Here is a 14894-nt window from a genome sequence, read left to right as displayed (position 1 = left end):
AAACAAATGTATGAATCTATATTTGTGGGTACATCTTGTACTTTCAAAGGCTTTTTCAGAATTAAAACCAGGTTTTAGCGTTAGGGTTGGGCTTAGCTTAGGGTTAAGGTTAGGCACTTAGTTGTGATGGTTAGGGTTCGGGTAAGGGGTTAGGGAGTGCCCAAGGTTAGGGTTAGATATAAAAACAAGTTTGTGTGTGTGTGTGTGGACCAATAGTCCTCATGGAGACCAAAACCTGGTCCTATTGAGGAAGAACCGCAGTTCTGTGGAAGTGGTCTAGTTTAGGGCTAAGATGTGACTTGTGGTTAGGTTAAGGTTAGTGACAATGCTTTGTTTAGGCTTTTCCATATAAATGGAAGTCAATCAAGTGTCCTGGTCATGTTTAAAGCCAGACCTATTCTCGTGTTGTACTGAGAACATTAACAACATTATATAAAATGCTGTTAATATGTAAATATTTGGTGATTTGGGAAAAAGTAGTCTATAAATTGAGTTGTGTGTAATAGGAATGGGGTAGGAACATATACGTTTATACTTTGTCGTACTCCTTTTCAAACGTGACGAGATGTTAATTTAAAGGTGTTGTCATTGTAAATGTTGCACATCTGTTTGAAATAAACTATCCATCTATCTAACCTGTGTGTGTGTGTGTGTGTTGTTCAGGTGCAGCCAAAGCCATAGTGAAACAGTGTGCTAGCCAGGCCACGTGTAAAGGAGCAGCCGCGGCCGCGTCAGTCGACGACAACGGAAACGGAAACATCGTCGGCTGCTGCAACACCCACGACTTCTGTAACTTCAGTGGAGCCGAGTCTGTTCACGTGAACGTACTTCTGTTTCTGACTGCAGCCGTTGTACTGCTGTTGTCAGTTTGAGCTCATGCTTGCGTGTGTTGAAGAAGCAGCAGTGGGATGTGTCACTCGGCTGCTCTATGTACAGTATGTAAGGAGATTTACATTCAAGAAATGCTTTTCTGAATGTACTGCATCTATAGAGGCTGTAATATCATGTAATATTGTATAATTTAAACTTGTTTAAGTTATATTTAAGCTGCTGTAAACAACAATGACCCTGTCGCTGTACTCCTCACTTCCCCATTTGTTTTTTCTGCCACTTTGGTTCCATATTTTATTTTAGTTTGTACACAGTGGTTTGTTTTGTTTTATTTTATCCTATAAAGCACTTTGAATGAGTAGGAAAAAGCTTGATTTTAAAGCAAAAAGAAAATGAACAGCACTTACTGTTTATTTATGTTTTTGCTTTCAATCTTCAGAGACGTGAAAGCGAGTGTGAAATCCCTGCGGTGCTTGAATATTCTTGATCCATCCAAACTACAGCTTGAAACACCTTTAAATTAAACATGTATATTGTAATAAACAGCAGTGTGGGCTTGCCTTAATGCTTTATATTCATCAATATGCTGTCTTTGGTGAGAAGATCAGTTCTACTGCACCTGAAAATGAAATCCTAATCAAGGTTCATGAAAGTATAACTTTGGGCTCAAAGACACTCATGCTCTGTAACAACACTTGTTTTTTTTATTTTTATTAATAAATATTTCTATCGTGGATAATAATGTGGTCAGACTGATTTCCATTTCATAATTATTTTTTATTTCACTGTGTTTTCCTCCTATTTAGCGCGATGGTGGTTTATCCCAGCAGACAAAATAAAAACCAGTGTTTACTAGTAGGAGTTCTGTACAATTCACCAGTGATACACGCCAGTATAGCTTACAATATACCAACATGAGCAAATTTACACAACAACATAAAATAGATTGTGTGTGGCATTTCATTTTTAAACTTCTGATTTAATTTAGTAACATTTTCACCCCATAACACCCAGATTTGGACCCTTTTAATTGCCGGTAAAGCAAGGAAATCAAACGTGGGCATAAAGTAGGGTAATGGAAAAAAAAATGCTGTTAGCTGTGCAAATATGCTCTTCTCCATACCAGTAAATCATGCTATACATGTACACTCACCAGTACATTTCATATAGCAGTATGTCATATTCCACGTAAGGTCAATATTAACAAAGACGTGTGAACTGCTGAATAATCAGTTTGCTGTTTTGTGTCTGCAAGACAGGTTCCAGTCGTGTGGCTGCACATTTCATGTGTGTTTGTTTCCCTGGGGACCGTTGTTAGGGAGGGACATTTTTTTTTTTTTATTTTAATTTAGTGTTATACCTGATTGGAACTTGAAGCACAAAGGGTTCCAGTTGTGAGGTGTTGTCTGTGTCACTGGGGAAACTCACACTGTGACACCGGTGGATAAGAGGCAGTTAAAGGTGTGACATGACGTCTCGGACTGAATCCTGCTTGTATTCCGTGTCGATGAAACCACGTGTCAAGTAAGAAGACTGTGACGGCTGAAAACAGCAGCTGATTTAAAAAAAAAGAGCAGACTAAATCTGAATGTGAGTAGGGAGTTTCTGGTCTGTGGTGTTTTTCCGCAGAGCAGGCGTGGATTCTTCACATTTGGAGCCTTTTCAAAACTGCTCAGGCAAGAGGTACTGAGGAAGACTGCAGAGAGTAGAAGAGAGGAGAGGTGTAAATATCAAGTGATTGAAATAAAGAGGAACGAGGAGGATAGTGGCTTCTTTCTTTCCGGGGTGCTGCGCTGTCCTCACTCTTTAACTTGCTCTTCCTACTTCTCCGTCTCCTCCTCGGCAATTTCTGAGTCTATAAATACAAGTTAGTGAGACACAGAGGGAAGACAGGAATGGATGGAGGAGAGAAAACTAACTGAGGGGTGTGAACCTGCCTCTCCAGACTCAAAGGACACTGTCTTTCTGTCAGTTTTCTTGAAGGAGCGTCGACCTAAAGCACCGTGTACAACCAAAGCTGAACAGAAGACATCTGGTTAGAGCTTCCATGGTGATGTGGAGGTATTTCAACGGAGGAGGACGTTCACGTCCAAGGGTCAAAACGCATGATGTCAACACAAGGGGTGACATGGCTGCTGCTGCTGGCTGATGTCGGAGTCCATCCCGCTGTGAAGTTTCATGCAGATTTACTGCAGATCAAAGGCAATCCGATCACGTTTTGATGGCTCAAAAGTCGTCACCTCTCTGATATCAGCAAACCCAGACCCAAACGCCCATGTTGGTGCTTCTGTTGTCAGACCTCAGGAATCACCAGTCTATTCCTCTCACCTTTATATTCCTGTCCAGAGAGAGTGAAGCTGCCAAATCCCTGATTCAGGAAGAGTTTCTGCTCTGTCCTTGTTCTGAGAAAGTCACAGTGGTGGAGAGTTTTAATTCCAGATGAGCGCACTACCTCAGCTTATGCAGGATTTCAACGTGTGATGAGCAGAGCCACTGTTTTTCTCCTTCAGCTCTCAAATGTCAGGAGTCATGGCTGACGTCACTAATCCAGGAGTCTTTCATTCTCCGCTGCCAACAGAAAACGGGAACCGTGCCATCGCTAAAACAGCAGACCAGCTCCTGTTGGTCAGATCAGCTGGGCTAGTGTGGGCGGGACTGGGCCATCGTCTTAAGCCGGGATTGGTCGATAACATCCAGCAGGTTCTTGGCATCGACTGCTAGAGCATGAGCCGCCGTCAGCATCTGTTTCTTATAGTCTTGCTGGAGACTGGGACAAACAAAGATAAATGTATACATTAGTTTTAAAATGGCTAGTTTGTAGATGAGTAATAATCATAAAAAGACACTATATGTATGAAATGTGGCGCCTCCCAGTGGCAACTTAAAAAAACAGTCACTTCAGCAGAGAAATTCTTTGAACCTCTTGTGAAAAGAAGTCGTGAAACTGAAAATTTGCTTCAGCGTTTGTTTCATTCATCAGCTCCACATGACTCTCTGTGTCTCTCAGCACAGCGGTGTTAAGATCTTGAGTCGTCACAGGAAGTCATTCGTTTTGTGTAAAGACAGACGGAGGCAACAGCGACATAAACTGATGCAAAGTAACTGGAGTATGACTGAGAGCACAGAGAAGCCGCCGTGGAAACTGCTACTGCTCAAAAATCCTGGAGAACGCAGCATACAAATAATGATACCTGACTTTATTAAGTGTCCTTTTGTCAAGATGAATATCAAATGTTACGATTGCTTTTCTCCATAAACTGCCAGAAGAATTAAGATAACAAGTTATGGGGCTGACACTGATACACAAGACACCAAAAAGTGTGTGTTTGTGTGGCTGGAGTGCGTACGCACCTGGTCATCACATACTGCTGGGCTAACTTCATCTTCCCAATCAGCTCTGCCAAGTCAGAGTTCAACAGCTTCTGTGCCATCTCAATCTGTGACAGAAAACATGAGCAGTGATTATCAGGCCGACCAGCACCAGCATCTAGTGCGTACAGAAACATGTACGTGTCGGTGGTGCGTTCTTTGTACCTCTCTGTGTGTACAAGCTGGAAGTTGTGGTAATGTCTCATCCACTGTGGCCAATAATGTCCTCAGTGCCAGACCCACGTCCTGGAACACACAACACACAACGTTTTTTAGATCAAAACAAAACAAAATGATAAAATCTTATCTTGAGTTTGAGTCAAAAAGTATGATTTTGTATTCTCAGTCAGGCGAACAGACGAGGAGACTGGTGTAGGTCACATCCACATGATTCCTCTGGAAGCAGCAGTAATCAAATTCAGAAGAGCTGACATACTGTACATCATTGTTAAACCACGGTACATATAGCAGCATAAAACTGTCGACAGAAGTGCCTCCATCTTTGTAAAACTCAAGGTTGCTGGCTGCAAGCGGCCAACGAAAAGATTTCATGTGAAGCTACGGAGGAGAATCAAATCTCAAACCGAATAAAATACACTCACCCTCAAAAGTGCTACGAGAGCTACACACCATGACAGAGACAACAAAGGACATATAATTCACAGAATATAAATGATAATATCAAATATGAGTATTGTAAGCGAGCTTAAAAATGAGTACTAGTATCTGCTCTAAAAAGCAAAAAAGTGATGAATATTAAAAAGAAGGCAAGACCAGCTGAGCGCTCACAGGTAACAGAAAAATGGGAAAACACAAACTGAATCTGTTACCTTGACCATGGGAACATATTCTTCAGGAGGAGCAGGCTGAATCTTGCTCGACATCTCGATCACAGCTTTGACCAATCCCGTCACGTTCTCATACACCTTGTCATTAGAGCGGTCCAGATTGGCGGTGGGGGGCGGACTTATCTCTTGGGGCTGCAGCTAAAAAAAGAGAAGCAATAAACAACAACAATCATTTCGGGGCTGTGTTAAGGAATGAAGGACTCACAGTGCTGATGGTGAGGAACGGCAACAAAACATGAAACGTACGAGTTGAGACGATGGAGATGAAAAAGAGTCCCGATTAAGAAAACACCTCCACAGTTACCGATACAAACCCGATATGATCACAGAGAACATGGACATGAATCATGCACCGCCTGACCGCACGAACACAACACTGACTCCCAGACATCACACAACTGCAGAGCTACATCACAGCTACATGTGAATGCGTAGATTAAGCAAAGCCAGTGATTGAACGTGTGTTATAGAGATTTAGGACACACTTTAACTTTGGAAGGCAATGAGTTTGTGTGGATGACAGATTGTTCACATAAGTTATGCTCCATTCTGGCCACTAGATGGTAGTGTCACCCTGGCACAACCACACACTATGTATTAATCGAGACGTTGTCATCCTGAATAGGGCTGAACAATTCATCAAAATCACAATATATGCGGCCTACTGCAATTCTCAAATTAAGCCAAAATGTGTGTCAAATGACCATTTTAGATTAAATATTGTCCTGAACCTATACACAACATATTCTACAGACAAATGAAAATAAGAATAATTATGTGAAAATGACCATTCCCTCTCTTATCGCATCGTTCAGCCCTCATTCCTAAACTAAGACAGAAGTAACTGAACTACACTGAATCACGGCATAAACACAATTCCACACCGTCTTATTCCCTCTTAATCATCCTCGACCTAATCTGCCTCCAGTGCTAAATCGAGTATGTGCGTTCTGCTGCCATTTCTTCACAAACTCACTCCAGACACTCAGTCATGGAAGAAAATCTGATTAAATTAAGTATGTTAAAAGGTAGTGAAATTACTTTAGTTTTTCAATGTTAAATGGCAAATGGCTTTACAGGGTGAAGCATATTTGACACACTGTTGTTTCATATACTTTAAGCTGCATATGAACACCGTTTAATTAGTGTTAGAGGGTTAAACATTGTTAGTGTAAGAAAAGAGGGCAAACTTTTGAGACGAGACGGAAACCAGACAACACAGCGACTGCAGAGATGAGATATATATTTGATTTATACATGAACTCATTTTTATTTGTCGGACTAATGGAAGGAGGAAAAGAACCAGATGAGTGTGTGACCGACTAGGAGACAAGACGCACAGTAAACACACACAGACAGTGTGCTGCTTACCCGCCAGGGCTAGGGTCAACATTAAGGCAGAGTGGAAGAGGAGGAGGATGAGGAGGAGGAGGAGGAGGAGGGGGAGGAGGGAACAGCCGAGGGGAAAAGAAGATACAAAAGAAAATATTAACATTCTAAGCACTATTCACATGCAATGTGTTCATCTTGTTCTGATATGTATATCTGTGTGTTGTTACCATTGTGGCTATGCGGGTGTGAGTATGTTGTGGGCTAAAAATCCTGATTTTAGCACATGTTTTCCACTTCTGTTTGTCACTATAATACAGTGTGTGTTTATGTATACCTTGACTCCATCATTGTAACTGTCTCCCGTATTTAGACAGGCAGACACTTGGCTCTGGGCCCCAGGTCGAGGAGGTTTCTTTGGTGGGGCCACATGGTCTGCAGGGAAGAATGTAAAAAAAAAGAAAAGAAGCAGTGAACAAAAAAGAAAAGAAAAAGGTTTCTTCACAGTTTAAAAGTCTCACCAATGTGTCGTAATATCATTTTTGTTATTTGTATAGATGAGTGGTCGCAGCACAGCTCTAAACACAGTTGCACTGACAAAAGTGATGCAGTCGGTGAATAAAAAAAACAATGTAAAGCTGATTATCGTGATTGTGATCGTGATCGTTAATGCCTCGATTGTTGCAATCGAGGCATTAATGGCTGCGCGACCATTAATGCCTCTGTACCTGTTTGTAGGTGTGAGAAGTTTGACACACTGTCGCACACAGCTGAGGGGGAAAAGTAATCCTGCCCGCTAAAGATGCTAAAAACTTTCTGGATGTTTTCATGGCTGATGGAGATTTGACCTGACGGAGACAGATGGGACAGTTTTGTGTGGGTGTGTGTGTTTGTATGTGTGAAAGACACAAGAGTGATACCACTACTATGACCACATCAGGGAATTACCACTGCAGTTCCCTGATGTGGATACCAGAAAAGTAGGGGTGTAAGAAAATACTGATACACTAAAATACTGTCATATTTCATGGCATCATACTGCATCAATTCTTTCTATCGCCTCCGTCCACTAGATGGTAGCAGGCTTTCAGACATTTGACTCTTTCTTCTTCCATTCCTCTCACAAGATTGCTCACAACAAACAAGCAACTTGTCTCCTTTGTTTGCCTAATAATCTAATAAATTCTCTGGCTGGTCTGTCCCTTCAGGCTGCTGTAGGGACATGACAGTGCAAGATTTCAGCCTCCATCAAAAGCAAGACGCTCATTCCAAGGCAACAAAAATCAAGCAATTTTTATTTTTATTTCAAATTGAATACAAAACACAAGTATGTCTGTATTAGTTTATAATCAATGTCTGCCAGTACACCCTCCTAAATGTCACACAACGGAATTTTAATTAATCAACAATATATCAGATTATATAGATCATCAAATACAAAAAAGAAAAAGGAAAAAAAGTCTGGCAATGTCTATTTTCAGCTGAATGATGTTTTTCCTTTGGCCTCTGTACTCGGGTGCGTGCAGGCCCGGCACATTCTCACAACATACTGAGCCGGACATGTCGTGTCCATTTAAACAGAGCGTGATTTGCTCACGTTCAGGCCAACAGCGTGCTGAGTTCACAATCAGATGTGTGTTATTGTGGCAACAGACTGTAAACTGTGCAGATAGACAGTGTCTCACACACACACACACACAGCTCTACATACTCTAAACACATGTAACGCTTTACAGTACAGTATGTACTTCAGGGGACTGAGACAGGAAAAATAAAACAACAGTGCTTGTTTGGCTGTAATTACAGAGAGTTAGAATTCTGTCTGTCTTACCTTGTTTGCCAACGGGCTGGTATATGTGCTGGTTTCCCGTCTGCTCAGAAACACAAAACAACAAAGGTTAGCGAATGCAATCACGCAAATTAATCAAACGCTTGACAGGAAATCAAAAGCACCAGCTAGAGATGTAAATTTGCGGGAATCCAATATAATTTTTATGTAACCGGACACCAGGTCTCGATTTGTTCTTGTCAAGCTGTAGTTGTGAATGTTTTTAGTAGTGTGTGGTTCAGCACTGTGTTTCTAATGTATAACGAAAGTATTCTGTCAGGCGACACCAGGATAACAAGGAATGTTTCCTTTGTTCGTGCAAGCCATTTAAAACCAGGGAAAAAAACAACACTTAACCATGTCTTCTATATGATTTGATGCCTGTCAGCATAAAACGATGCCACAAACTCTCTGGTGGCACCAGGAACATTATATGTTTACTGTGTTTGCATTGTTGCTGCATCTTTGTTGTTTTATCCGTGTGAGAAAACAGCACAGACGACTTTGAGAGCCTTCAGAGTGTCAGGGTTTGACAACCACCAACACCCAAAAATACTCTACTACAGCATTTCACTCTCACACAAAGACACACTCACATATAACCGAGGAAGGCTTTCCCACCACAAACCACAGCCATTCAATGGGAGGAGGAGGAGGAGGAGGAGGAGGAGGAGGAGAAGCAGCGAGATGAATTACAGAGACAGAAATATCTGTCTTCACCATGCTAACTTCAGACTGCTGCAACAACCTCTGCTGGTATCAGTCCGTCACACACAATGCCAAGGAGTAACTCAGATTCAAGATTTGGAATAATATTTTACAAAATGTCCACATTATTTTGCAATATGATTTGTGAAAATTCATCAAAATATCCAAAAACAGAAGTAGAAAAATCTTACATACTGTGTTGGGTAGTATACCTATACGAGCCAAGATGCTTTAAATCTAAATAAAACTGTATTTCTAGTCAAGATAACGGACTGTTGGACAAATTTAATTGTCGATAACTGGCAGTTACGTCATTACACGGCTTTTTCATGCACCCGAACAACATGGAGTGAGAAAAATGGATCCTTGATTTCTTATATCAGCTTTGCCAGCCCTTGGATTAAAATAAAACATTTCATTTAAGCGTTTTTAATTATTTGTAGAGGTATCCTAAACAGCAGCAATGTTTATTAAAATAAATGTTTATGAATCAAGTATTTTTATTGTCTGTATTGTTAGTTGCAGATGCCCAAAGACACAGTAAATGCACTTTAAGACCCTAAGAGAAGCACTTTTAGTTTGCATACTTAGTAAGTATCTAGTAAAATGACAACAAATCTGATTTAATTTGTTTTGAGAAGTCTAAAGCTACTGAATGTTTGGCATTTTCACTATTTTAAATTGTCATCTTGTGGTAGAAACACACAGAAAGGTGCAAATCCATTACTTCCTATGAAACACTCTATCACAACAGCATAGTTAGTGGGAAAACAGTGCATATGGCAGCTTTGTTTTCTTGCAGAGCTCTTCTATTAAAAGCCAGAGTTGTTATGGGAATCCATTGACCCCTTCACTGATGACCCCACCCCACACAGGTCATTTCCGATGGCTGAATCAATCCCCTCAGCTCTAATCAAAACAAACAAATACTTCAACCAACTACGGAGTCCGGCCAGAATGTGGACTTCCGTTTACAGTTGTCTTTATCAGGCATCCTCCTTGCTTGAACACACACACACACACACACACAACTAAAAAAAAAAAACCTCCATTCTATTTTTAAGATGTATTCGTGAAGTAAGAGGAATTTGTGTGATGAAGGTCATGATTCTGAGATTTTGTGGGTAAAACCACTCTCTCTCTATCAGTGAATGTACCCCCCCTTTTTCAAACTGTGTAGCTTTATTAATGTTCTGCTGTAAGCATGAAAAACAGCAAATAACAACGATGCCATTAGTCAACAAAAAAGTAACATACCGGAGGTTGAAGTCCACCATCATCTCTGTCTAGACTCCCTCTAGAACTTCTGGTGTCTGGTTTCTAAACACACAAGAACACAAAAACAAAAATTATCTTCACATTCTAGTACTCAGGTTCAGAACTCAACAATTCTGTATTTAGAGTTATTCAACATGACTCGTTTTGCTTTTCTATATTTGACTTTACAAGTAGTCATATCCTTAAAACGTATACTACTTTATGTCAAACAGTGAGCTCAGAATCCCACACTGTTGTCAGACTGACGCACTACTGTATATGATGCAAAATGAAAGATCATGAAGGACATGTGCAGCCATTTTAGGACCACACGATGACAATAAGTAACCCTGAAATCTGTAAATGAGTGATACATCACACTGTGGTCTGACCAAAATGAAAACCTCCAACTTAATCTGAACAAACACAAAAGTCAAGGTCACTTTCACTGGATTGAAACATACTGCAAAACACTGCAGGACCCACAACTTCAGATTGAGATGAAAATAAAACCACACACACAAAACATCATTTCACCAGCCACTCCGTCACATACATCTCGCCTACCAGTTTTCCAAGACAGGACTTGAAGACCAGCATTGCTGTTGAGTTCATCAAAGTTCCCCAAGTGAATTGTTGTGTTGGAGTTGTTGTCTGTGATGTTACAGTCGAATCTTCTAATAACTTGTCTGCCTGCTTTATATATCTCAGTATCTCATCTCTTTATTCAAGCCTGCACTCTTGTCTACACCAGCAGTTTCATCAAGACAAGAATTCAGATTCAACTCCAGCTTCCTGCCTCCACCACACTTATATCTGACTCTGACGCACAGAGAGGGAAGGATTGGAGATGGGAGGGAGGAGGGATGGAGCATGCTGCCAACAAGCCGTAAGCATGTCTATCCTTCTTTCCCAAAACTTGCCCTTCTTCTCCCTCTTTTTCACTCGCCCCTCCCTGAAGAGACAGACAGACAGACAGACTCACACCCTCAGACGTTTGTGCAGCTATTCTTGTTAAGGCTCTACATTGCCTTCCATTCATTTGGACAGCCTAAACAAAACCTTACCCCTAACTTTAACCATAACCAGTGAATGCCTAACCATTTGTCCTCAATAGGACCAGGATTTAGTCCTACTGAGGCCTAGTGTTCCTGACAAGGGCTGTATTTATACCAGGAAAGGTACTTGGGAGGTAAACAAAAAGCATACACACAAACACACACCTCCCAGGCTTTTCAGTAATCTTGTCTGTTGTCAGTTAGTGGTTGTGGACTGTTGACTGGGCTGTTAGATTCTCTAAGCCTATCATTAGCCTGGAATTCACATAGGCCACACCTGCCTGCAAACTCTCTCTCTCTCTCTCTCCCTCCCTCCCTCCTCTCACACACATACACACACAATAAAATACTTGAGCAGACACCCCACACATCCTTCGATCAGTGTTCACAGAACATGAAGCGCCTCCTCCCTCTTCTCCCGTGGCCTTTATCTCATCGAAACATTTAACGCTGTTCACAGTGAAGCAACGAGACAGCAAATGAATGCGACTTTTACTAGGAGGAACAAACATAATCAACACAAGGAAACAGTTGCTTCGCTCACTCAGTGCATAAGCAGCAGACACGACAGAGGAAAAGTCAGTGGACTGTGGTAAAAGAAGAGCCTATTTTTCTGTATTATACTGTATGCAATGTATACAGCTGAACAAAAGACTTATTTAAGTACGTTTTCAGCCATTGAAAATAGTAACATTGTTCATCTCATGCTCAGCCCCCCTCAAACAATGTGGTTCTGAACTGATCCCAGAAAATACTTAACTTTCACTCGTCACAGAAAAAACATGTTAGTGTCACTTATGACTATGTAATAAAATAGCTACAGTCCGTTACTACTGTGACCATAGTCCCATTAGTTCTGCTACACATGAAATTCTCATCTGGTTTGATATATTATTTGACGACAGCTTTGAACTTATTTGTTATTATAACTTCACTCCTTTGACATGTCTTGGATGCGTTGATTCTGAGAATCATTCAGCAAAGAGTGGCAACTGAAAAAGAACATGCACCTTGAAACTTAAAGGAAAAAAAACCCTCCACAACACAAGTTGAAAAAAGGCAACTAAACATGACATGACATTTTTCCAACAATAACACACTGAACCAGGCAGCACGACACAAAAGCGAGTCTTTTAAGGTTAGCTGTTTCTCTATATTTACTGTGCGCATGTTGTTTCTGTAATATCTAACTAATGTGAGGGTTAAGTTAAAGTGGAGGCTTCTATATTCAAGTTGGTAGTTCTATGTCAGTGTGTGTATTTGTTTTATTTTTTTTTTTACTGTGTGCTGTGTGTGTTACCAGCAGCATTTCCTCCTGTTCCAGCCACCTCTGATCCTCCTCCATCTGCTGTTGTTGTATCATCAGCTGTTCCTCCATTAACAGGCACTGCTGGCCTACACACTGCTGCATGTCTACTGCCCTGTCCTACACACACACAAACAAACAAACAAACGGGCAACAAAAGACAAGACGAAGCACACAGACATGCACACCAACACAGAAACACACACACAGATGAAGACAGACATGCAAACACACACAAATACAAACACAGGAACATGGAACAGGCAAGCACATACACCAGACTGATGAGAAGCTAAACTGAGGTGATACACACACACAAACTAAAAATAACAGCCATCAATGGACCACCAAGTTGTACAATTTAGATGTTTAGGTCATTTGGCAGATTCGTGGACTAGACTCATTATAAAAGTGACTTCTTTCCATTAATAATCCAAACAGAATGATCAGTCTCTACAGGCTGCAAGGCAGACAGTGTCTAACTGAACCAACAGACAAAATCTATTTACAGAAAGAAACAATTATCAAAAGATCGTTCATAACTCAAATCTGAAAGTCTTCAAATAAAAAAAAAAACAAACAAAACCCCTTTAAAACCCCTTTTTTTTAAGTTGGATGTGGAGTCAGTAAAATATGGCAGGATTTTTAATAAGTCTGTTTTTAAGCACAGTTTCAATTTGTGCACAAAAAACCTCAATGGAAACAGAATTTTGATATAAATAATAATAATAATAATAATAAGAGCTATGGAAACAGATTCAGTAAATACATGATGTTTAGACATCGTGTGACTGACATATAATTTTAGCTTTCACATTTCACTGCACTGGAACATAAAATGGTGGAAAGGAACCACCACATTCCTCTACTTAGTGCAAGAATCAAATATAACTACAATATTAGACCTGAAGCAGCAAAAACTAATGTAGAATGGAGCTTTTTATTTTCTCCTGTTGTGGCGACCACCAATTGTGTGCCATCTACTGCTTCTGTTGGTGAACTAACTCCCAATATCTGGCCAACAGCAGTGGATGGAAACACTCTGTGTTTGTTTGTTTTTATGATTTGTTGTTTTTGTAATACATTTAATAAAAATCAAGGTACGATTTAGACATGTTCGTGTTTTAGTTGACCATCCTACCATCATGACATGACAAGTGTGTTTGTACATGTGTGCGAGAGTGGGAGACGATTTTGAGTTCCTACCTCCATTGCAGAGGCCCAGAGTGCCATGTCCTGCCCATGAGGCTGGGGAAGGAGTTGTGCGTGCGAGTGTGTGTGGACGTGGTGGCGGGGGTGTGTGTGTGCATGGTGTGTGTCCAGCATTGCTGCCTGAGGAGGATACAGGGCGCTGGGCACAGAGGGAAGAGTGTGAGGGCCGGGGTACCCTGCCATCTGACACAGAGAGAAAGAAAGGACAGAGGCAAAAATTGTGATATTTGAATTTAAATTAATTTTCAGTTGCAAAAACACTGCCGGTGTCCAAAATTGAGGGTTGGAAAACTTATATATAGTTGGTAAATAATATATTGTATCATAGTCTTGGCTAAAACAATCAGATTCAAATTTGGAATATTATATAGTATAGTTCCTGGAAATTTGCTGGGAATTTTCCGCCCCTTTGCAACCCTAATTCCATCCATTCTCTTTCAACATTTGTTTCAGTATTTCATAACCTCACTCATGTTTCAGAGTTCGTTGCTGTCACCACAGACACGAAAAATAAAACACTGCTATATAGCGAAGAACACAAGACAGAGCCATGTGGGGCAGCATTGTGTGATCTCATTAGACAGTGATTTCAATGCAACAAAAATGTGTTTATACTTAAAAGTTACACACTACAACTTTACATTTCATAATTACCGCACATGAAGAGTTGTAAAGTTTGTCTACATACCTGGTAGTGTCCGGGGTGCTGAGGACTGGGATAAAAACCTTCACTTGAGCGAGGACTGGGATAACCTGGTCTGCTCGGCTACAGACGGACAGAATGAAAGAGAAAGAGAGACAGAAAATACAGAATGAGAAAGCCTTAAAGTGTAAAAAATCAAGTTAATAACTAATGTTAATCATGTTTTTCAAAACGTAATGACAGAAGACGGGACACAAGGACATTCAGACAATCAACACACAAACCTCCAGGAGCGGTTTGTGTGGTTGGGTTAGCGGTCAATCAAAAAGAGGGATGACCCACTGGGCTGCAAATCCAGCAAGCAGTTAGTTGAACTGGCATGAACTACGGTCCCTATATTACAAACATTAACACCAATGGATAACCAGGCTTAACTCTGTTCCTGGACTATGGAATAAGGGGAGATCTGAATAGATGTAATGCGGGGATGTAAATATTGTGTTAT

At 40.8% G+C, this 14894-nt stretch overlaps 1 protein-coding gene across 9 annotated transcripts in view; it reads right to left on the bottom strand.

Annotated features, from left to right (window-relative positions):
- Nucleotides 1–1587: 1587 nt before the first annotated feature.
- LOC122774131 (focal adhesion kinase 1-like) overlaps nucleotides 1588–14894 on the bottom strand; it is a 55019-nt gene continuing 41712 nt past the window's right edge. For 5 of the 9 annotated variants that reach the window (XM_044033167.1, XM_044033168.1, XM_044033164.1 and 2 more), the window contains 12 exons: nucleotides 14435–14512; nucleotides 13741–13929; nucleotides 12529–12654; nucleotides 10171–10233; nucleotides 8209–8248; nucleotides 7106–7225; nucleotides 6715–6812; nucleotides 6420–6428; nucleotides 5031–5186; nucleotides 4366–4446; nucleotides 4183–4268; nucleotides 1588–3598 (listed from right to left, as the gene is read on the bottom strand). In XM_044033167.1, coding sequence (XP_043889102.1) covers nucleotides 3472–3598; nucleotides 4183–4268; nucleotides 4366–4446; nucleotides 5031–5186; nucleotides 6420–6428; nucleotides 6715–6812; nucleotides 7106–7225; nucleotides 8209–8248; nucleotides 10171–10233; nucleotides 12529–12654; nucleotides 13741–13929; nucleotides 14435–14512 — 1173 coding nt within the window. In that variant the 3' untranslated portion in view covers nucleotides 1588–3471. The remainder of the gene's footprint in view (nucleotides 3599–4182; nucleotides 4269–4365; nucleotides 4447–5030; nucleotides 5187–6419; nucleotides 6429–6714; nucleotides 6813–7105; nucleotides 7226–8208; nucleotides 8249–10170; nucleotides 10234–12528; nucleotides 12655–13740; nucleotides 13930–14434; nucleotides 14513–14894) is intronic. The other 4 variants (XM_044033171.1, XM_044033173.1, XM_044033169.1 and 1 more) reach the window with 3 other exon arrangements.

This window comes from Solea senegalensis, linkage group LG9, assembly GCF_019176455.1.
Source record: "Solea senegalensis isolate Sse05_10M linkage group LG9, IFAPA_SoseM_1, whole genome shotgun sequence".
Lineage (NCBI taxonomy): Eukaryota > Metazoa > Chordata > Actinopteri > Pleuronectiformes > Soleidae > Solea > Solea senegalensis.
The sequence above is the reverse complement of the archived record's forward strand: the minus strand, read 5'-3'. Positions and strand labels throughout refer to the sequence as shown.